The sequence below is a fragment of the Phaethon aethereus genome (genome assembly GCF_964289735.1).
Source record: "Phaethon aethereus genome assembly, chromosome: 10".
In the NCBI taxonomy this organism is placed as follows: domain Eukaryota; kingdom Metazoa; phylum Chordata; class Aves; order Phaethontiformes; family Phaethontidae; genus Phaethon; species Phaethon aethereus.
Genome location: NC_138586.1, coordinates 8,670,822 through 8,690,543, shown reverse-complemented (window position 1 = coordinate 8,690,543; position 19,722 = coordinate 8,670,822). Strand labels below are relative to the sequence as shown.

The window sequence follows — 19,722 nt, the reverse complement described above, 5'->3', positions numbered from 1 at the left end:
GGGCAGCCGCGCCCTGGGCAGCCCCGCCCCCGGCAGCCCCGCCCCGCCCCGGGCAGCCCCGCCCCGGGCAGCCGCGCCCCGGACAGCCCCGCCCCCGGCAGCCCCGCCCCGTCCCGAGCAGCCCCGCCCCTCCCCGGGGAGGGCGGCAGCGCCGGGGGAGGGGGCGGCGTGCGCCCCCGGGACGGGTGCCGGGGCGCGCTTTTCCCCGGGGCGCAGCCGCCCGGGGGGCTGCCGTCGGGGTAGGAGAAGAAGGAGGAGGAGGAGGAGGAGGAGGAGGGGCCCGGGCCCGGGCCCGGGCCCGGGCGGCAGCGGGCAGAGGCGCGCATGGAGCGGCCGGAGAGCAACGGGAGCTGCCCGGGCTGCCGGCTGGAGGGGGGTCCGTCGGCGCGGGCCGCCTCCGCCTTGGCGGCCGTGCTCATCGTTACCATCGTGGTGGATGTGCTGGGCAACGCGCTGGTCATCCTCTCGGTGCTGAGGAACAAGAAGCTCCGCAACGCCGGTGAGCGCAGGGCGGGCGCGGGGCGGGCGCGGGCGACAGCGCGGCCGCGCCGCCAACTTGCCGGCGGCGGGCGGAGCGGCACCGCGCCGCGCCCGGGGCTCCGCCACCCCCGGCCCCACACAGCAGCGCTCCCCGCCCGCAGCGGGGCAGGAACCCTCGGGGTTCGCGGGCGAGAGCCGAGGCCAGCACCGCAGCCCCTCTCCTCGGCACCGGAGCGGCAAAGGGCACCGCTGCCTCGGCAGCCGGCCCGGGTGAGAGGGAGTCCCCCTCCTCTCCGGGGACCCGAGTTACCGCCGCTGCCGGCTCGCTGTCTGTCTGTCCCGTGCCGCTACTTCTGCCCTCCAGCTTCTCGGGACTCCGGTCTCCCAGAGGCAGCTGCAAATCGAGGAGCCCGAACTCACGTCGCGACTCAGGTAAAACCCGCGATCCCCGCAACCAGCAGCGTGCTGGGAACATGCAGGGGGAGCGGGCGCCGGCCGGGAGCGCTGCGGGTGCCGCAGTCAGGGACAGAGGAGCCCGTTACACCGCGGAGCGCGGTGTAACAGGGCTGTTATGTCCCAGCCCTGCGTAGATTTTAGCGCTTTCATCCCAAAGCTGCCCTGCCTTAGGTGACCAACTGAAAGCAGAGTGAAGATTTTTCCAGGTTTTTCCCCTGGTTAATTTGAAAGCCTGCCTTGGAGCCTCAGGTATGGACCTCCCTAATGAATTAATCTAGGAAAATTGTTAAGTTGGTATTGATAATAACCGTTTTTAAGAGGGCTGTGGTTTTTTTGAGGGTGTACTTTTTTTCACCTTCAGCGTCTTGTTATTCTAGCAAAGAAATAGCACTGGATATATATTGCTCTGTAAGGAGTTTAAAGTGTCCTGTGTAGTGCTGCTTAAAAAGTACTGTGGAGTATGTTTTGCTAAGGACTACACTGCTGTCTGCTTTTACAGTGAAAAACATAAAATGACCTTCAGTTTCATAGCTTGTAAAATGGTTTTAATAAAATATCTCTAGTGTTTATAATGTGTAAGACAAAGTTGTAAGCAGTTTGGAGATGCTAATCTCTTTCTGTCTCTCTCTCAATCTTCTGTAAATATGGAGCAACTCTACAGGGTTCAGTAAAAGTAGTTGATGGGTAAGGCTGACGGGACAATTTCCCCCCAGTGCCTTTAATTTGATTTATTAATGATAGCACACAAATGGCTATTGGCTTGGGCAGGCGCTGGCTGCAGTGACCTCAACCAGTTGCTCTCTAACTGGTACACGAAACACATTCCATAGTATACACGCTACACGAATGTACTGTATGCTGTACTGGGTTTATGAGAACTTTAATGCAGTTGGGAATGGTATTTTCCATTCTCTTCAGCTTTGCTTTAAAATGTGAGCACTGTGAGCTTGTGATCAGTGGTTCTGGGAGAGAAAAATAGAGACATCTTTCCCTTCTCCTCAAGATAACTAGTGGTTTATGTTATCTGGCTGGTTGGGCAGCAAGCAGGTTTGAAACTATTTAGCTGCTTTTATCACCTTTCAAATTGTTAATCACTAGAATGCATTTCATGTCTTAAGACTGCCTCTGCTGTGAGTTGAGTTAAAGTTCCTGCAAAAGTGAAAAAGAACAGCTTTCCCTTGAAGTGACCATGGAGGTATTTTCCAAATCTCAATCCTTGTCAGCAGCCCGTTATCTGCTTTACACACAAGCTATTGGGATGTATGAGTAAAACCAACACAAGCGAAATTTTTGTTAATCTCCCTGATTTGAGGGGAGGTGGCTCTCATTGCACACAGAACCTGAGCATGACGAGTGGGGAATTCAGTTTTACATGCTTCAAGGCAGTGGTGGGTCTCAAGAGACCCATCCTGCTTTGTCAACCTGCGCATCATTCCTCCTTCAGTCAACAGTCTAAACTGGGTTTAGTTTAGGCTAAAACCCCCTTTGCCAAGTCACTAGAGGGGTTCAGCAGCAGGAAGGTGAGGTGGTCAGACCGATGGTGATGGTCTGAAGTTCAGTAAGGTAAAACACCTAACCAGCATCTAACTGTTGTCATCTGTTTTTGATGGAAAGTGTTTAGGATGTTCAGACAATATCCTGCACCCATCCGTACTGGGAAGCAAGCAGACTGTCTGCCTCCCTGGACGCAAAACGAGAAGTCAGGGATCTCGGCTCAGTTCCTGACACGTGAGCAACACCATGAATGAGAGGGGCTCAGCTGGAGTGCAGCAGCCCGGTTGAGTCCTTTGGACAAAGAGTTTCTCTGCTCACGTTCAAACCCACCCTAAGCCAGTCCAATAAACGAAAGGGGCACCTGCCTGTTATGGATGTGTCAGTTCTTGCCAAATCCTGGAAGCACCAAGCCCCCCGTTTCTGGAGCAAGCTCCCAGGGAAGCTAGCAAGAGCCCAGCTACAAGGTCATCCAGCTGGAGCTAAAACTGTATCACCAGGATAAGCTGGATTCAGGCTGGGATGTGAAACTGGCACTGCTTCAGTAGCTGTGGTGGGTGATCACTCTTGTGGGGATTGGTCTGTCCCCCTGGACCTCTCTGCAGTACTTGGCGCACGTCAGCACCTCTGCGCAGCCTGTAGCTACAACGGGCAGAGAGTGCGAGTGTGGCCATCAAGTAGGGTCTCACAAGGGATACCCTCACCGGTGTGGTCACCTGCCTGGAGAACATCAGCAGTTGCCTGGAGCCGAATGAGCAGAAGCAGGTGAGTGATGCCTATGCCCAGGCTTCCTCTGTGGTGGACAGTTCACATCCACAGGTGGTTATTCAGTCATGCTGGAGAACTGCTGGCGTTAAGCTTTCCTACAGTAACACCCAGCTACCTGGACACTTGGAGCTGCTTGTGTGGTCCAAGAGCTTCAAACAAAGCTCCAGGCTTTGGTTCGTATGTCCACAGTGCAGGACATTTAGAGGGCTGAGGGAGAAAGGTGTGGGGAATAACTCTGCTCTTCTGGCAGGAGAGATGTCTGTCTGTCTTTATGGGAGGCAGGTGAGAAGGGGTGAACTTTTTTGTTCAGCCTTCACAAACCTGGCCACCCTGCTATCCCTGCACCGGTGGAGTTTAAAAGCAAAAGACCTGACCTCTGAAACTTTCCAAAAGAAATCACTCCATTCCTCTTTCCCTCTGGGAAGGTGTAACGTATGTCGGGTGGGTGTTGGTGTGTCCTGTGTTGTTACTGGAAGGTGCTCAGAGTGCTGAGCACAGATTAAGGCCCATGTAGGAAAAAAATCAGTGAGCCGTGTACTACACGGCATGTGCAGAAGCATGACCGACCGGTGCTGGCATGGCTGAGTTCATGGTTTTTCATTTGTGGGTCCCGCTAGCTTTACAAGCGTGAAAATCTGCTCTACAGCCAGCCAATCTTTTTCAATGAGTTAGCCTGCTCTCTGGTAGAGGCTCTGGAAATACCCTTCTCTAGCTCTCCTGAACTTGCTGCAAACTTAGGCACGCAGCCAAAATGTGCATTCCCTAAAAACCCACGTCTGCCACCAGTTCTGCCTGGAGCTTGGCGGGCAGAGAGCGATTTCTGCTGCCTCGTGGGCTCTTTGCCCTGATGGAAATGTCTCTCCATGGAGCCGAAACCCCCGTGGGAGTGGGCAGCACAGGTATAACTCTAATGAGGTCACTGGGCTCAACCGGCTTTTAATCCTCTGGATATACACTACATGCTGATGTTTGCATAGCGCTGGGGATTTTCTTCTTAGACTGTCACACCGGCCAAAGTCAAGCATCACACACAAGTCTGCGTGTGTTATGTCAGCACGGTTACCTTTGTCAGCCAAATGTGTACTCTTAGAAGAAATACAAGATCAGTTTGACAAGTGGTCCGACCAGAAAACTGTGGTGACTAGCACTAATTGTGTTTCCATCCCCAAATAGTGCCCGTTCCCTGCCTCTGCCGGGGACCGCAGGCAGGGTAACCTGCCTGCACTTCCAGGGTCGGGCCATTTGTCCTCTGAAAATATTGGCACAATGCTAAGTTTTTGTTTGCTTGAGTGGGGCTTTTTATTTATTGTTCCAAGAACTCTGGAACTTCCTGGCTGGCCTGGGACATGTTTTCTGTTCATTGTTTTATTTGAAAGCCAGTGTTAGGGATTTGGGGAGCTCCTTTATACGCTCTGAAGTGCAGGTTTTCTGGTTACAGATGTGAGAAGTGGTTAACAGATGGTGGCGGGTATCTTCTCAACTTGCTTCTGGAATTCAGAAAATTTTGTTATACTGGACTTATAAGTCATCCTTTTCGGCAAAGACAAAAAGCAATGCTTATATTTTCGACATTTTCTGTATCAGGATAATTTCACTGTACTTTTTTAGCATCAAGCCTATTGTATTGATTGATTGTTGCTTTTTTCCCCACATACCTATTGCCATTAGTTTTGTGATCTCTTTTAGCTTTCTGTATAAAATGTGTTGATTTCCAGCTACTAATTTTGTAGTGCATTTCTATTTGTCACATATTTATTTCTTAATAAATTGTCTTAAAACCTCTTACTTTAAACACAATAAACTTTTTTGAATTTTGAATTGTTTTTTTTGGAGGGGAAAGGAGGTTCTGCTAAGGCGTCTTTAAACACCTCCCAATGAGCACTGTCCAATTTGCTTATATTTAGGTGTTTTCTCTCAGTTATTTTAGTGTCTGATTGTTTCTAGTTTTGGGAAACTGACCTTTTAGAGCCGTTATGTTGGACCATGTTGTGTTTCCTTATCTCAGATGCAGCTGAGAGCTGTGATTGGTTTTCTTCCAGCTATTGCAGGATTTCCTTGTTCTAGAAAGCTAGCTATTATATGTAGGTGTGTTGAGATTGGTTTTTTTTTTTAATTTATTTTTAGCACCGCAAACCATCCAGCATCTGCCACAAGCCTGAAATTACATCTTTTCTTTCTGTACATTGCGGGTAGATGCTTCAGGAGCTGCTCGTCTGTTCCACTGATTCATTTGTCTAGAGCACACTCCCACCGGCGCTTCTGATTTATCCAGCCCGTGACTCTCTGAGATGTCTCTTGGTTTTCTGTGGGCTCTGCTGGGGGAAGCACGCTGTTTGTCACTAAAACAGCTTGAAGGTAGCTGGGACTCCAGGGGAGCCTGGAGCTGCACCCCTTCCCCTGCTCCCTGGGTCCTCTAAGGCGGGAGGGTGGCACCCGCCACCCCCTCGCTCTTCAGCGGCGATGGGCGCCTGCGACACCAAATGGGTGAACTGCTGACAAATGGTCTCGCCGTCGCTTCCCCGCCGTCGGTGGGGAATGATCCGTGCCAGCGTTTGCTTTTAGCTTCATTATTGACCCACTCAACAGGACGGTGATGAATTTGCCGTATCGAGCCGACAGCCAGTGATGCTCCCGGCGCCATCGACCGTGGGATGTCAACTGCAGCGACGGGGCTGCTCCGGCGGAGCCTGGCTGGGGTGGCTGCGTGGGCTGCGTGGCTGGTGCAGAGGAGTTGTTGGAAGGGATCGGTTGCGTGAGCAGCGGGGCTGTACCCGCGTGCGCCCAGCAGGCTCCGGGCGCGGTGGAGCAGCCGTGCCGGTGGGGATGTGTCGGTCCCTCCCTGTGTCCCTCCTCCGCAGCCCCCCGCCCCTGCGGCTCTGCAGGCGGCTGCTGGGGTGGGGCCACCAGCCGTAGGAGGTGGGAAAAGCGGGAGTGACAGCGGGATAAAACCTGTGAGAAAATTAATTTGGATTAAGGTAAAGCGCGAGCTTTAAGTGTAAAAGCAGTGTAACGTGAAGAACAGTCTTAACCTGTGTTTTCCTAGAAGGTGACTTGCATACGAGGACAGAGGAATGGCGCTTTGCTTGGTCCGTGTCGCAGCGCAGGGCGCAGCCCCACGGCCGAGCTGGCTGGGAGAGGTGTCTGACAGCGTCACCTTCGTGAGCTCCAGCTTCGGGGGGCGCAGGTTGGGTTCCCACCCGGGCCCTTGGACGTCTCGTCCCGGCAGCGCTGCGCTGGGCTGCTCCGGGGCTGCGGGAGCAGCGGCGTGCCCGGAGTGCCGCGGAGGAGGCTCAGAGCCGCGGTCCTGCTCGGAGAGGCGTTCGTGACCCCGCGCTCTGCCGCTCCGCTCTGTGCTCTGCGAGCTCCGGAGGAGTGTGAGCCGCCCGGAAGTTTTTTTGGAACGCGGTAGCTTCAGAAATATTTATAAACTAGTCCTTCATACAGCTCCATAGGGGATTCCAAGGGGATTCCACCCCATCAACTGTGTCAGGTCAAAGCCACCAATTTTTGCCTTTGTTTTTTTCTATTTTTGCAGGACAATCCCCCTCCCCCCATTACAGTTCATGTAGATGGGAGTATTTTTAGGAGTGCTGGATCTCAGGAGCCCCTTTGTGGATCTTTGCGGAACTTCCAGCAGAAATCTCTATTCCTCCCCCTCCCATGACATGCTGGGTTTCAGGACAAACCCCTCTCTGGAGCAGGACTTGAACACAGCACCGTAAGTTGTGATGTGCAGCTGGGAACGGAGTTAAAACACTGTTGGTCACTCGGTAAGTCAGCAGTGCTCAGCATGCGCTTCAGGGGTACCGGTGGTTTGATAGCCAGATGGTATGTAGTCAAGCAAGTGATTATATGACAGATAAATGATTTGAGAGAAATGAAACGAGTTTCCACAGTAATTCTGGCATTTCTGAACTGAGGCATATTTGTCTTTGCAAAGTGTTCAACAAAACTTTTGTTACGTGTTGGTGCAGGTCTCCATACAGTTAGTGGAAACTAAATCCCTCTGATTAGGAAGATCTGCATCTGGTACCTGGCAAAATAACACCCTGCCTCCCCAGGAGGGCCACCCCATGGACCTCGCAACAAGAGTTAGCGAGCCAGGTTCAGCCCCGTGCGGACCTCCCTTTCTCCCTCTCTGAATCCTTCTGACCCCTCTGGCCTTCCTTGCCTCTAGCAAAGGCTTTTCTCTTTTTCCTTTCAGCTCCAAAAAGCATTACTGCCCCGGGACTTGACATTCCTCAAAGATTTGGGGAGCCAAGTACTGGCTTAGATAATAGCAAATAATTAATTACCTTGCAGACAGTCCTTCAACACAAACTGGAATGTGTGTCGGGAAGAGGGAAGGTGAGCATACGTGCTCAAAGTAGCTGTTCCCTGTGTGACTTGTGGAATGGTTAGTTAAAAGGCTTAAAACCACAACTATCATGTGATGGCCTATAAATAAAATGGAAATTAATTGAGATTTTTTCTTTTTCTTTTTGCATTTTCATTGCATTTTGTTTGCTTTTCTTTGTGCAGGATGTTTAATCCCTTCCAAGTCTGTCCCACAGCAGAGAGCAGGGGTGGAGCAGAATGGGACTGTCCTTTGGGCTGGTTGGCAAGGAGAAGGCTGGGCCACAGTCCCAGACAGCCCCAGTCTGATAGGACTGTTCCTTGTGGAAGATGTGGAGGGAGACCCATGGCATAGCTTTCTCAAGTTTAATTGTTCTCATTCCTGAAAGTTGGAGTGAGGACCAGTGAGTCCCTGTCTTCTGAGACTGTCCACTTGCTGTCTTCTGTTGAGACACCTCAGATCTTTCTTGAACAATCCCCAGCGTCACCTTCAGATGTGATGTTGACAAATGCAGCGATGGCTGCGGGGGACTGAGGTCCAGCAGCCCAGGGCCCTGAATCCCTGCTTGTCCTTTGACTTAGACGCCTAGGCTTGGTCCTGGGTGAATTTCAGGCACAAGTGAGCTGGGTGCCGGAGCTGCTGGGCAATAAGCATGTCACAGCTGTGGATCCCGGGCCAGCATAAAGAAGGGATCCAGGCAGAGACGGGTTCAGCGAGGCCTGGGCAGGGCGATGCACAGAATGTGAGAGAGGAGGAGGAGAAGTAGGAATGCTGATGGAGTGGTGAGAACCAGCCACAGCAGGAGGAGTAGTGGCAGGATGTGCTGGCCACAGCCAAAGCGCACAAGGCTGGACGGGAGGGTGCTCAGCCTAACCGAGCTGCACCTCTTCCCCATCCCGAGGAGAAAGGTGGGGAGAACTTGCAGCTCTGCCTATTGCAGACGTTCGTGTTTGATGGTGAGGGTAGGTGGGCTCAAGGGACCCTGATGCCTTCTGGGAGGGAACGTAGCAGGCCCCGTGGGTGCTGAGCAGGCACGCAGCCTGCAGTTCCCATGGGCTCTACGAGCCAGAATTTAAATGGAGTCCAAGATATTTCCTCTTCCTCCTAGCCCTGTGTCTGGCCTTCAGATCTCAGCTGTGGGTTTTATTTCTGCAGATATTGCAGTAGAAAGTAGAGCAAATTGAATCCTAATGAGGTGGGTGAAATCCACAGCAGAGTCATATTTGGCTGCAGTAGGAACCGGAGCCCTGGCCCGTGGCTGCCAGAGGGAAACGCTGCCCGACATCAGGTGGGGGGGAGCAGCCTTCCCGGTGTGCCCACATGTGAGACGTGGGATGCCTGCGTGAGGCAAGGTGGTGGCACAAGGCTCTCCTGTGGCTCCAGTTCTGTCCTACTTGTGGGGAGATTCACAAGGAGGGATTTAGGGCATGGAGAGATTCTCCAGGTGGTCCAGAATTTTCCAATGACTTTTGCAGGGTGACTAACTTGCTTTCCTATGTGCTGTGGGGTGAGGAGGGCCTATTGATTTAGGTGACCACAGCAGCTTAAGCCAACCATGGGACTTGCATATGAAGGGTTTGTGGAGTGGGGCAGCAGGTAGAGAAGATAAGAGGGAGTAAAAGACTGGCGTTCTGGTGCATGGGAAGGGGTTTGGGCTCTGCTTTTAGGGTGGAACTGCTGGAGACCGGGGGGAGATGATCTGTGCTCAGGACTGGTTCTTCTGTACCTACCCAACGCACCTACTTATTCTCCTACTTGTGTCTGCTGTCCAGTTTCAATGGCAGGAGCCATTCAGATCTCACTGTCCTCCTACTTCTTTAGCCCTGAGCCTCATCTGCAGGCTGCTGAAATACTCCTGCCTGGCCTTTTCGGTGTTGTGCATTTGCCCTCCTACTGTATTTGTCAGCACTCAGCTTTGGGGCTTCCTGGGGCCAATGGAGAGTCCCCAGCTTGGAGGAGAGCAGAGTCAGGCCAGCACCGGCAGGAGGAATCGGGGCTTGCCCGTGTGGCAGGTGAGGGAAGAGCTGATGGGAGCTGTGTTTCGAGGCACACTGACAGAGGAGGGCAGGGTTGGGGATGTCAGTGGTGGCATGTGGGGCTCCTGCTCATGTCCCCAGGGGAACGATGAGGCTAGGATGGCAGTGTGGTGGCACTTGCCCTGCACTGCTGTCGGATTCCAAGCAAAACCTAGTGTTGTTCTTGGCTGGCTCCTAGGAAAATGGATTATACCATATTCAAAATATTCACTCCTGGATTTAATAATATTGTGAAAATAACTTAAATGTATTTCTTTCAGAACCTTATGGTATTCCACGGAAATGCTGTCTGTTTATCTGCTGGGGTTGCTAAGCACGTACTTTAAAGCCAAGGTTCATGCAAGTCATCGCTCTTCTAAACAGAAGGGAGAACAATAGTCCGTGTCGGTAGCTTTGGCCCCGTGCTGCCTGAGCACAATGGCTGTGCATTGTACCATTGTACCTGCAGCTTTTCACCAAAGTTTCCTGGTTTCTCTGTGTTGACATCGCTAGAGGCATCTTGGGGAGCAGAGCCAGGGCTGAGCGGTTGGGTAGCCTTCCTCTATGATTATGTCTTTTCTAGGTTAATTTGTTCTTCAGTCTCTGCGACCTGTAGAGATTGTTCTTCAGTCTCTACATGCCAAGATCCTCCCTCCTCGTCCTTTACTTTGAGATGCTCTAGAACTTTTTGGAAGTTGCCTCTGTTGTGGAGGAGCTGGGAGGGCAGTGGAGGCCTCTTGACACTGGCCTGGTGTCTTCTCTGCAGAGCTGATGCGAGCCAGCCCAAACAAAAGCAAAACCCAGCCCCTGCGATTGATTCCCCAGCCAAGTGAGGTAGCCCAGCACCTCCAGGCCAAGCCTGTGGCTTTTCTGTGTGGTCGGGGAGGAGGTCAGAACTGAAATTCAGGAAGAGTCTGGCCAACGGTGCCACGAGGACATGGACGTAAGGTGCGCTAACTTTATCTCAAGTGTAGTAAACACCCGTTCCAGTTCCTGGTACGGAGACTAAAAGCAAGACATGACAACATAAAATATCCCTGGAAGAGGCTTCCAGTAGCATTTGGAGTAGTCTGGAGCTGCCAAAATTCATCTTCCTGCTTTTCTCTCATGCTTTCCATCATCCTCTCACATGGTCTCCTCCGACCTGCACTCATCTGACTCCTGGTGGTGGGCAGATCATGCTCACACTAACAGTATCTGTTAATATCTGACGGAAAAGGTATCTGTCTCTTCTGAGGTTTGCACCATTAGCATATTTCCAAATGGCCAGTATGATCTCAGCATCTCAATAAGCAGCAGCAAAGACAAAGATGAGTTAAAAAGTTAGCTGTCCTCTGCTTTCCACCACTAGTTCTGCCTGTTTTCTTCCTGGCCTTTCAAAAAATATTGGCACCATCACTGGACTTCTCAGTGCTCTGCTTTGCAGGGAGAAATTAAGCTAGAATAAAGTATACTGTTCCCTTTTATGCAGAAGTAGATGTTGTAAAGTCAGAGATTATATCTTGGCTTTTCCAAGGGGTGACTAGAAATGAAGGAAACCTTTTCTACCATACCTAAGATGTGAGTGTTAAGTCATCAGCAAGCTCTGCTTTTATGTCTTAGGTCTTATGTCTTAAACAGTCTTTCTACTAATCCAAACTGATTAGGCAAAATTAATTGGACTAAGTTGAAAGCTTGCTGATAAAACCCTTTAAAAGCAGGTGTAGTTGATAGGCACAGAGATGATCATATATTGCAGCATGGATTGCAAGCTCCATCTCTCCCGGGCTCATCCATGGGAGTTTCTGTAGGGAAGGCAGAAGTATGGTGCGAGGACTTGCAGAAAAGGGCATGTGTGATGGGAGAAGGAAGGACTTGCTTAGCGAGAAGCTGTCAGGCTAATCTCTGCCTTCAGACAGGCAGTCCTGCCTGCCGAGAGCTCTCGTGGCCAGCAGTTAGGTCGAAGAGGAGCAGTGGGAGTCGCAGCTCTGTGCTGGTCTAGACGAGACGCCAGCTCGCAGCTCCCGCAGGGGATCTGCTTGCATTTCTTGCTGCGATGCGTCTGGGTGCCTGGGGCGCAGAGCGGTGCCTTTCTGCACGGGCCAGCTGTGTCCTTGCACAGCACCCTGTGTTTTAAGGGTTCAACAAACCCAGCCTGTTGCAAGGTGCCATCTTTCAGGGCACTTCTCACCCAGGTTAGGAGTGGACTGAACATCTAGGTACATACAGTGGTCTTCTGGTCCTTCGGAGATAAACCAGCTTTATCCTCATAGGAAAACAGAGAACTTGTTAGGCAATGTACTCATGTTGTTCCTGACAGATGCTGACCAGCCAATTCTTGATGATCCAGGACCTCGCTGGGGACTTCAGAGGGCTTTGCCTTCAGGAGGACAGCTGCAGTAAACCAAACATTCCCAGCCTGGTCTAGATTAGCATTGGAAGGTGGGGGGATGCTGTCTGCCACTGCCTAGCTAAGCCCTTCTAAAAGGCAAGTCAGGACAGAGGAGCTGGGAACTGACTTGAGGGAAGACCTAGGTGGGAAAACTAGGGCTTCCTGTGCAGGCAATGAGGGAGTAAAACTGGCTTGCCCTACCTAATTAGGACAATAGACTAGCTAATGAGAGAAGCCTTCCCAGTGTGGATGTACCATCAGAAGCCATTAATTAAAGCCTTGCTAAATCTTGGGCTAGACAAAGCCTTTGATATGAGTGTGGGAGCAAGAAATAACCATTGGACGAACACCAGCATTGTGTCCCTTAGCAGACACACAGCCTTCTCTGTCTTCCCCAGGGAGTCTTTAAAATAATAAATTTGCTTTGGAATAAATTATGCAGATATGGAAACAGAGCAGTGGGCAAGTAGCAAAGAGGGCTTACAAGAAGGTAGACTGTTTCAGCCTTCCTGTGGCAGTGTTTCTTCTTCCTTGCTGGTATTTCAACTGCAGTTCTCTCATTTGTTATTTCTTTTTCGAGACAAACTTCTCCCAGGAGAGGCTGGATTTCTTCTGATTGACCATTATCTTTACAAAACCAGTTGTTGCTGCTGGACTGCTCCCATTGCTTTGATGAATCGGTCTTTCACAGTTTTTTCTTACCTTTGAAAGTGATTCTTTCGAAAGAAAGAATCCACAAATGTGGAAAGATACACACTTTTCCTCCCATGTGGAATGAAGACAAATGATCAAACTGTGACCTGTTTTCCTGGAATGTGATCTTGGTTCGTAATCAACCCTTCTATTTTCCTCTCCCCTGTTTTTAAATGAATTTCAGTTCCAAGCAATCAACAAAACTTTCTAATGCACCCCTCCAAGCAGATTTTACCTCACAGTTTAATAATGGATGTGCCCCTGGGTATATATCTCACTGGTGAGGTTTGTTCATGAGGTTTTGATGGTTTGTACTCACAGAAGATAGAAGTTGGCAGAGAGGTGGCTGGCATGAAGGTAGTTCTCGGGTGAAGGGGAGGGTGGTTGTGCTGCAAAGTTGTCGTGCACTGTGGTCCTGTGTGTGTTGCATATGGCTGTGGGACTTGGGTGATACCCCCATGTTGTAAGGGTCCTTACTGCAAAGCTGGCGAGTTGTTGGGCCAAGCCCTTAGCTGCAAGCTGTCCTTAGCTGTGGTAAAATCATCCCCAACCTGGATACGTCACATCAATGAAAAGGAATTGCTGAGCAGCCCTTTGCCTGGTTTAGCTTTCTGACATGGACATCTAAGACAAGTTCATTTTGAAATAGAAAGCCGACTGGTTATTCTGTACCATGTCACCCAAGAAAAGCACTTATTTTTTTAAAGAACAAGAAGCCAATTCCTGCAAAGCATTAATTTTGTGTGTGTCCTTCCACATACCCTTGCTTCTCTAATTCTGCTGAGACTGTTTGTTCAGTGGGGAAGCGAGGAAAGGAGGGGAAAAGTGCTGTGTCCGGGCCATCTAAACGCGCTTGGTTGCTGACAGCCGGATGAGGATGCCAGCGTGGGTGGGCGCCTGGCAGTGTATCGCACTTCTGTCTTTGGAAACCCAGCGGCCCTTTTTGTTTTGATGGGTCTGTTTTACCTCTTGGGTTTTCCTCAAATTGGGGTTCTCAGTGGGTGCTGAATCCTTTTTAAAGTAATCGGGTGGGACCTGAACTGGCAGCCCACTAAGAACCGCCTGTAACTGGTGGCACAGCTGCGTTTGCTGTGGCATCCTGGCTGCAGTGCGGCTAGCAGAGCACAGAGGTGTTCCCCTGTGCATTAGAGGAACAGATGGTTTCCTGTGGGTCTTGAGCAAGAACGTTGGTGTTTTCATTCTAATAATTGTAATAGTTATTAGCAGTTGGAGTGGGTGCTGGTCCCAGGACGCCTCCGTCCCTGCTGTATTACCTGCACTGGTCTTGCGGAGGGGAGATGGTCCTGGCCACGCGTGCTGCCGGACGCTGCCCACGGCGGATGCCGGCCGCCCTACGGCCCCTGCTGAAGGCTGGAGCACCGCTGGGCTGGAGCGCTGGCGTACGAGCTGCCACACCGATGTGGAGTCCGGAGCTTGGCACATCGCTGTCAGGAGCAAAAGTTGATGGCACAACGTGTGTGACGTCTGTGTACGGCGTATCGAGCGCCCGTCCCGCTGTCCTGCTGCGCCGTGCGTTCCTGGGGGGAGGAGAGTAGGGGAAAACAGGGTGGATGCAGGAGAGAGAATGGCTGTCTCCTTCCTGGGCATCCTAGGGCTCAAAATACTTGAACATCTCTGCTGTAATTGGAAGACAGGTACTTTGCAATCGTACTAAAAAGATACTGCATAAAAGATTTCTGATTTGGCACCTTTTGTCCTTTTGACTGGTGTGACTTTAAAGCAGGCGACGTATCTGCTGGAGTGGCCTTGAAGTGGCACAGGAATAGCAATAGGGGAAACTGGAGTGGAAATTCCCTGCAAAGTTGGTAAAAGGACAGCCTGAAAGCTGAAATTCATTCCGTCGCAAAAGAGATGAAAGTAGCTTTTGCTGGAATACAGCCCCTTTCTTACACCTCCTCCTGTGATCTCTGTGTAGTAAAAAGTAGTTAGAAAGCCCTTGTGCCGGCTTTCTGGGCAGCTGGGAGTAAAACCCGACGCTATCGATACCCCTGCTGCCAAACGGGGCCGGCAGCTTTTGTTCTTGTCCTTCACCCTTAGGCAAGTAAGACAGGAGATGCGATTTCTCTAGCACGGTGACGAGCTGCGGACTGTAGCCGGACTGTAACCCTTTCCAGGGGAGGGCTGCCGCGTGGATGCGTTTCAGACCCGCTTTGTGCTGCTTTCTCTGTCCGAGAGAAGGAGATCTAGAGCTGTGGTTCCTGGAGGAAGCTAAGATGTGTTTGTATCCGTCCCATCATCAGGTTTACCTTATTTCTGTCTGAAGTGCCTAGTTTGCATTTTAACAGATGCATGGGGGATAACGCTTCCTCCTCAGTATTGCTGGTGGTAGGATGTGAGACCTATAGATCAGCTCTCTGTGGAGCTATAGTTTCACTCACATTGTATTAGTTTCTCTGCCTCATTTCTTCTCCCCGCTTTTAAAATTATTTTGCTTTTAAGTGCTTTTCCAAACTGTGGAAAGCTACTGGCATTCAGAAGCTCTCAACCTCCACCACAGAGCACACAATTCTGCATTCTCTATCAGCAAGCGTTTTATAATTCGTTATTCCAGTAACACTTTAGTTTTCAATCAGTTACGGGTTGCTTAAATATATTAATTCTATGAATTCAGAATGTACATGTCTGATAATGCATCAGATCTGTTCCTCGTGCCTCTTGTATTTCCCTGTCTTCCTCACAATCATGCTGTATTAATTCTTTCAGTGATTAACAGCGTCTGCCTAGAATTGTGTTGGAAGTACTTTGAGAAGCAAGAAGCCAGCTAAAATTCAAAGCAGCACAAGGCAATCTTGACATGGAACTTGACAGTGCTCCAAAATTACACCTAAAGAGAACAAGCACCTCCATTTCAAACCCTTCCCTCCAAGCAGTAAATGATCTGTATTAAAACAGTTTAGGTGAGCAACAAAACGCATTTAAATGTAAGCAGCAAAAAGACAGAAATAGAGCAAGATGAGTCCAAAATGTTTTGTAAAGCAGCTGGGAGCCTTCTAACTTAAGATCTGTGTTCTGAATCATTGTGCAGAAAAATAACCCTTTGTCCATGTGAATGGATTCGGATAGGCTTTGAAAGGAAAGGGTGACATGAAGCCAGTTGCTTGGGTGCTTGGGTTTTCTTTGTGGTGAGGACATTCTATTTTGGGGTCACCTCTACTGCTGTCCTCTCAGTCCCCCCTTTCCTGTGACGCTGCCTTGGGAGTGGGCCAAGACAGTTTCACACTGGGAAGCGATGTAAAGCCAATGAGCAGGGTTTCATGTCATGGAAAATATTTGCTCTCTTCTACCAGTCTTCTCCTTCCTTTTTCTTAATCTCTGAACATCTCCTTGCATAATCTCTCCTATAATTATAACCACATTGGAACCAAGAGTGTGGTACCTCATAACTACTTTATTAATTAGTATCTCTTTGCTCATATGATTTTTTTTATTCTCTTTCAATTACCTTAAAAAAAGGATCTTTATTTGCCATTTTTAGAAGTCAAGACTGTAGTGGGTTTTGAAAAAACACACATAAACCCAACCCTTTTTCTGTTTGGGGAAAAAAAAAAAATCCCAACTACAACCCGTGTTCCAGACTTCCCAAGTATTTAAACAAAAGTAGTAATTGTCTTTAAGGAGTTAAATTTGCGGAGTTTTATCTGAGAACTACACAACCTTTTTAGGTAGTTGTGGAAAGATCTGGTTTGTGTGTCCAATATCCAGTCCAGCTCTGGGACGTCTGTTTTGCAAAGCTGCACCCGGGGAGGTTTAAGTAGCTGGAAAGGAGTAACAGGAGTGACTTTGTGTTGCGTCCGTCCCCTTTGCCCGTCCCGTGCCGGGCCTGCTGGAACAGAGCCTGTGTGCTGAGCTGCTGCTCCGCTTTGCTCGGGCACTCGTACACCGACATGAGTGACTCGCGTGCTTTGCCGTCGTACCGAAAGTGGCAGCTTCTATTAAAAAAAAAAGTTTTATCAGTGACTGGCAGCTCAGGGATTTGTACGAACAGCTTCCTTAAAGGTTAAAGGGACTGAACAGCCTGTTTTACACTGCTGTTCTGAGAGAATGGAGACGAGCCTTCAAAGCTGGCTTGTGCTGGCAGACACAACCAACCAAGGTGTTCGAGCTGAACACTGGACTTCTGGCACGTTAATTGATATGAAGATGTTTTCTTGAAATGTGGTGGTCAAAGAAAAAAATATTATTGCATCCGTAGGATACCAATACATCATCCTAGGTCATGGGCTTATCTAATTCAACTTTTGATTTAGATTCTAATTTTTCACACCATTCAGAAAACTTCCCTGAACAAGGAGCAGGAAAGACTATGGAAAGCTGAGGACTTGTTGACTCTAGCAGCCCAGTCTTCTGCAATCTTATTCCTCATTTAATTAGCAAAGCAAGATAACTAGAGGGTAGCATTTTGTATAAACTCATTTGCTCAGAGCAGGTTGTAAATCGGGCAATGCCTCCTAACTCACATGTGGCTTCATCTCCTGCTCCGAGTAGATAAAAGGAGTATAACAGGGAGCAGGTATTACTCATGCCAACTTTACACATACTTGGCTATGATGCTCCTTTTAGGAATGTTTCCTTCTCCAAAGAGCCAAATAAGAACTGTCAACCTGAAAATGATGGCCCATTAAGAAACTGCAACATGGAAATATTAGGAGAGGGAACAGTATGTGGCCTTTATAAAGGGCTGTAGCAACTATGGAGAACAAAACAACTGGACTTGGTTCCTGGGGATATCTTTAAAAATTAAACGTGAAGTAACCCAAGAGGAGCTGGTTGTACAGCTGTGTACATCATTGATGGTGTAGTGTGGTTTTGCTCAAGCATCCAACACCTTCAAGCTAAAACTTTGGGGGGGTTTCAGAAAGAAAAGTACGTTGTAATTACACACTGGTTAAAAAAGTATCATTTCTTGTCAGAAGCGTATCTTGCCAGATTGTAAAGGCTTTTTTCTCTTCTTCCATGGCTGGTTTTGTTTAAGACCTGCTTTGCAACAACGCTGGTAAAGCCAGGCTTCTTTAGTTCAGAGAGTGGAAGAAGGTACTGCAGATTAATCAAACAAGGCTGGAGGTATTTTATTAACACCACCATGGGGCAAGCCTGATTCTGATTTATTTGCAGAAATTTCTCAATTTGGCAGTGCTGTCTGGCAGATTTCCTCTTGATTTTCAAATGACTGGATATTAGGATCAGTCCAAGTAGAAAGCTTTGTTTGAATGTGAACTTCAACTAGATATTACCTGTGAACTTTCTTGAGATCTTAGCGTACACACAAAAATCTTAAGAGTTTAGAAGAAACCAGTAATTACTGATCAATGTAGTTAGTGTTTTAATTCACGTATCTGTTCTAAATAGAACTTTTCCAAAAGCTTCTGTCTAAATTTAAATGGACTGTTTATAGCAACCAGCCAGTAATACAATATACTGAGCAAAATGTGCTGAGCATATGAAACAAGCAGGGTCATTAAGCCATGAATAAATCATTGGTTCAAATCAGCTTGCACTGATAGTTCCCATTTAAAGAAAATGTACCATATAATTAAAAGTTTTTCAAAATTAATAATAATAATAATTACATTCTTAATCACCAGGAGGCAATGTTTCTTTCCCTTGCAGCCGAGGAAACCTTAGTAATGCAGGATTTATACTTCTCAAGATGTAAGCCTCTAATTTTTCCATAGCACTCACATTGGACACGTGCCGTTGTATGGGATTATTCCCCTCTGACAAATGGGGAAAGTAAAAGAAAGATTACAAATTTAGCCTTGTATTGTTTTAGGAAGAGAATGGCTTTGACTCTTAATTTCGTTTCTGGAGAGAATGGGGAATCGCCATGTCCAGATTTGGGTTTTGGTGTTTGGAGTTGGAATAAAAAGCCAGAATTCTCTGCAGATTGAAGGAGGTTGATTCCAGCTTGTCAAAACCCTTTGTTACTACTTGACACATGAAAGCATGTAAATGTGCTTATAAGGTAAAGTTGAGTATTTGCATACAGATAGGTTGAAATGGAGTAAGCTGAAGCACATTTACCTACCAAGCGAATTCATTTAGTCATTTGCTCTGCCTGTGGGGTCACAGCTCCTTCAGCCCATAGGCAGCCATGCCTCAGGGATGCAAAGCCCACCCGTGGGAGGAGCAGCTGGCTGGGATTTGGCAGGAAACACAGAGGTGACCTTTTTTCTTCTATAATATCTTGTACAGTTAATCATTGTATAAATTGTGGAGGCTTTACTTTAGACAAGAAGTACATCTCATCTGGGTAACCAGGTCATCTTCAAGTACGGGTGTCATCTTCCACTCGTTGTGCTATTTGTCACCTGTGGGAGCCTCGTGCCCGGTGCAGCTCTCGCCCAGGCAGCATGGTTTGGCTTTCTTGGAGATCACTGAACTAACTGGGAAGTTCAGCTTAAATGATGCAGGCTTATCTTGGAGGACACTTGTAAAGATCTGTCAGATTTGCAAGCATGCATTTTCTGTGATTATGTCCTAAATCTTGTGTGGCCACTGTTCAAGCATGGGCTCCTATAGCATCAGCTCACGCCAGGCACAGCATCTTCCCTCCCTGCCTAGCCTCAGCCGCTGCTCTCTGGTGTATGTTCTTCTCCAGTTAGGTAACTTGTTCAGTGAAAGCTTTGTGCTTGAACTGTCTTGTAAGATTTTCTTACATATTCACTGTAGTAGAGTTTAAAAATGAGCTCTCATATTACAAAAGCTGTTATGTTTTATTACTATTCCATATGACTCTGGTGTGCTTGGCTGTGTGTCAGGGAGGAGCACTCCCCTAAGGCACATTATCTCCCTGGTGCCCAATATGCGTTTCCCTGAACTTTTCTGCGACGCAGCTCCTTCTGGCAGCTGTTGGCAACGGGGCACGGGAGCAGATGATCCTCAGGTCTGCTTTGATGTGGCTGTTCTCACGCTGAGAGCATTCGTCGACCCTCTGGTGTCCATGAGGTATGAGAAAGCATTACCTTAACAGGCCTCTATAGAGTAATTCAATGGGGTAAATATTGATTTTATTTACCTGGTTTTCTGAACGCTTTTTGCTTCTAGTGGCACTCAGAAAGTCCAAGGCATTATTTATATAGAGAGCTGAAAAC

The 19,722-nt window shown here is 48.9% G+C and overlaps 1 protein-coding gene across 1 annotated transcript in view; it reads left to right on the top strand.

The window, feature by feature from the left end:
- Nucleotides 1-324: 324 nt before the first annotated feature.
- The window catches only part of GPR50 (G protein-coupled receptor 50), a gene marked incomplete at both ends in the record, with an annotated part of 41,662 nt that continues 22,264 nt past the window's right edge, over nt 325-19,722 (top strand). The window contains one exon of the mRNA XM_082004039.1: nt 325-499. Coding sequence (XP_081860165.1) covers nt 325-499 — 175 coding nt within the window. The remainder of the gene's footprint in view (nt 500-19,722) is intronic.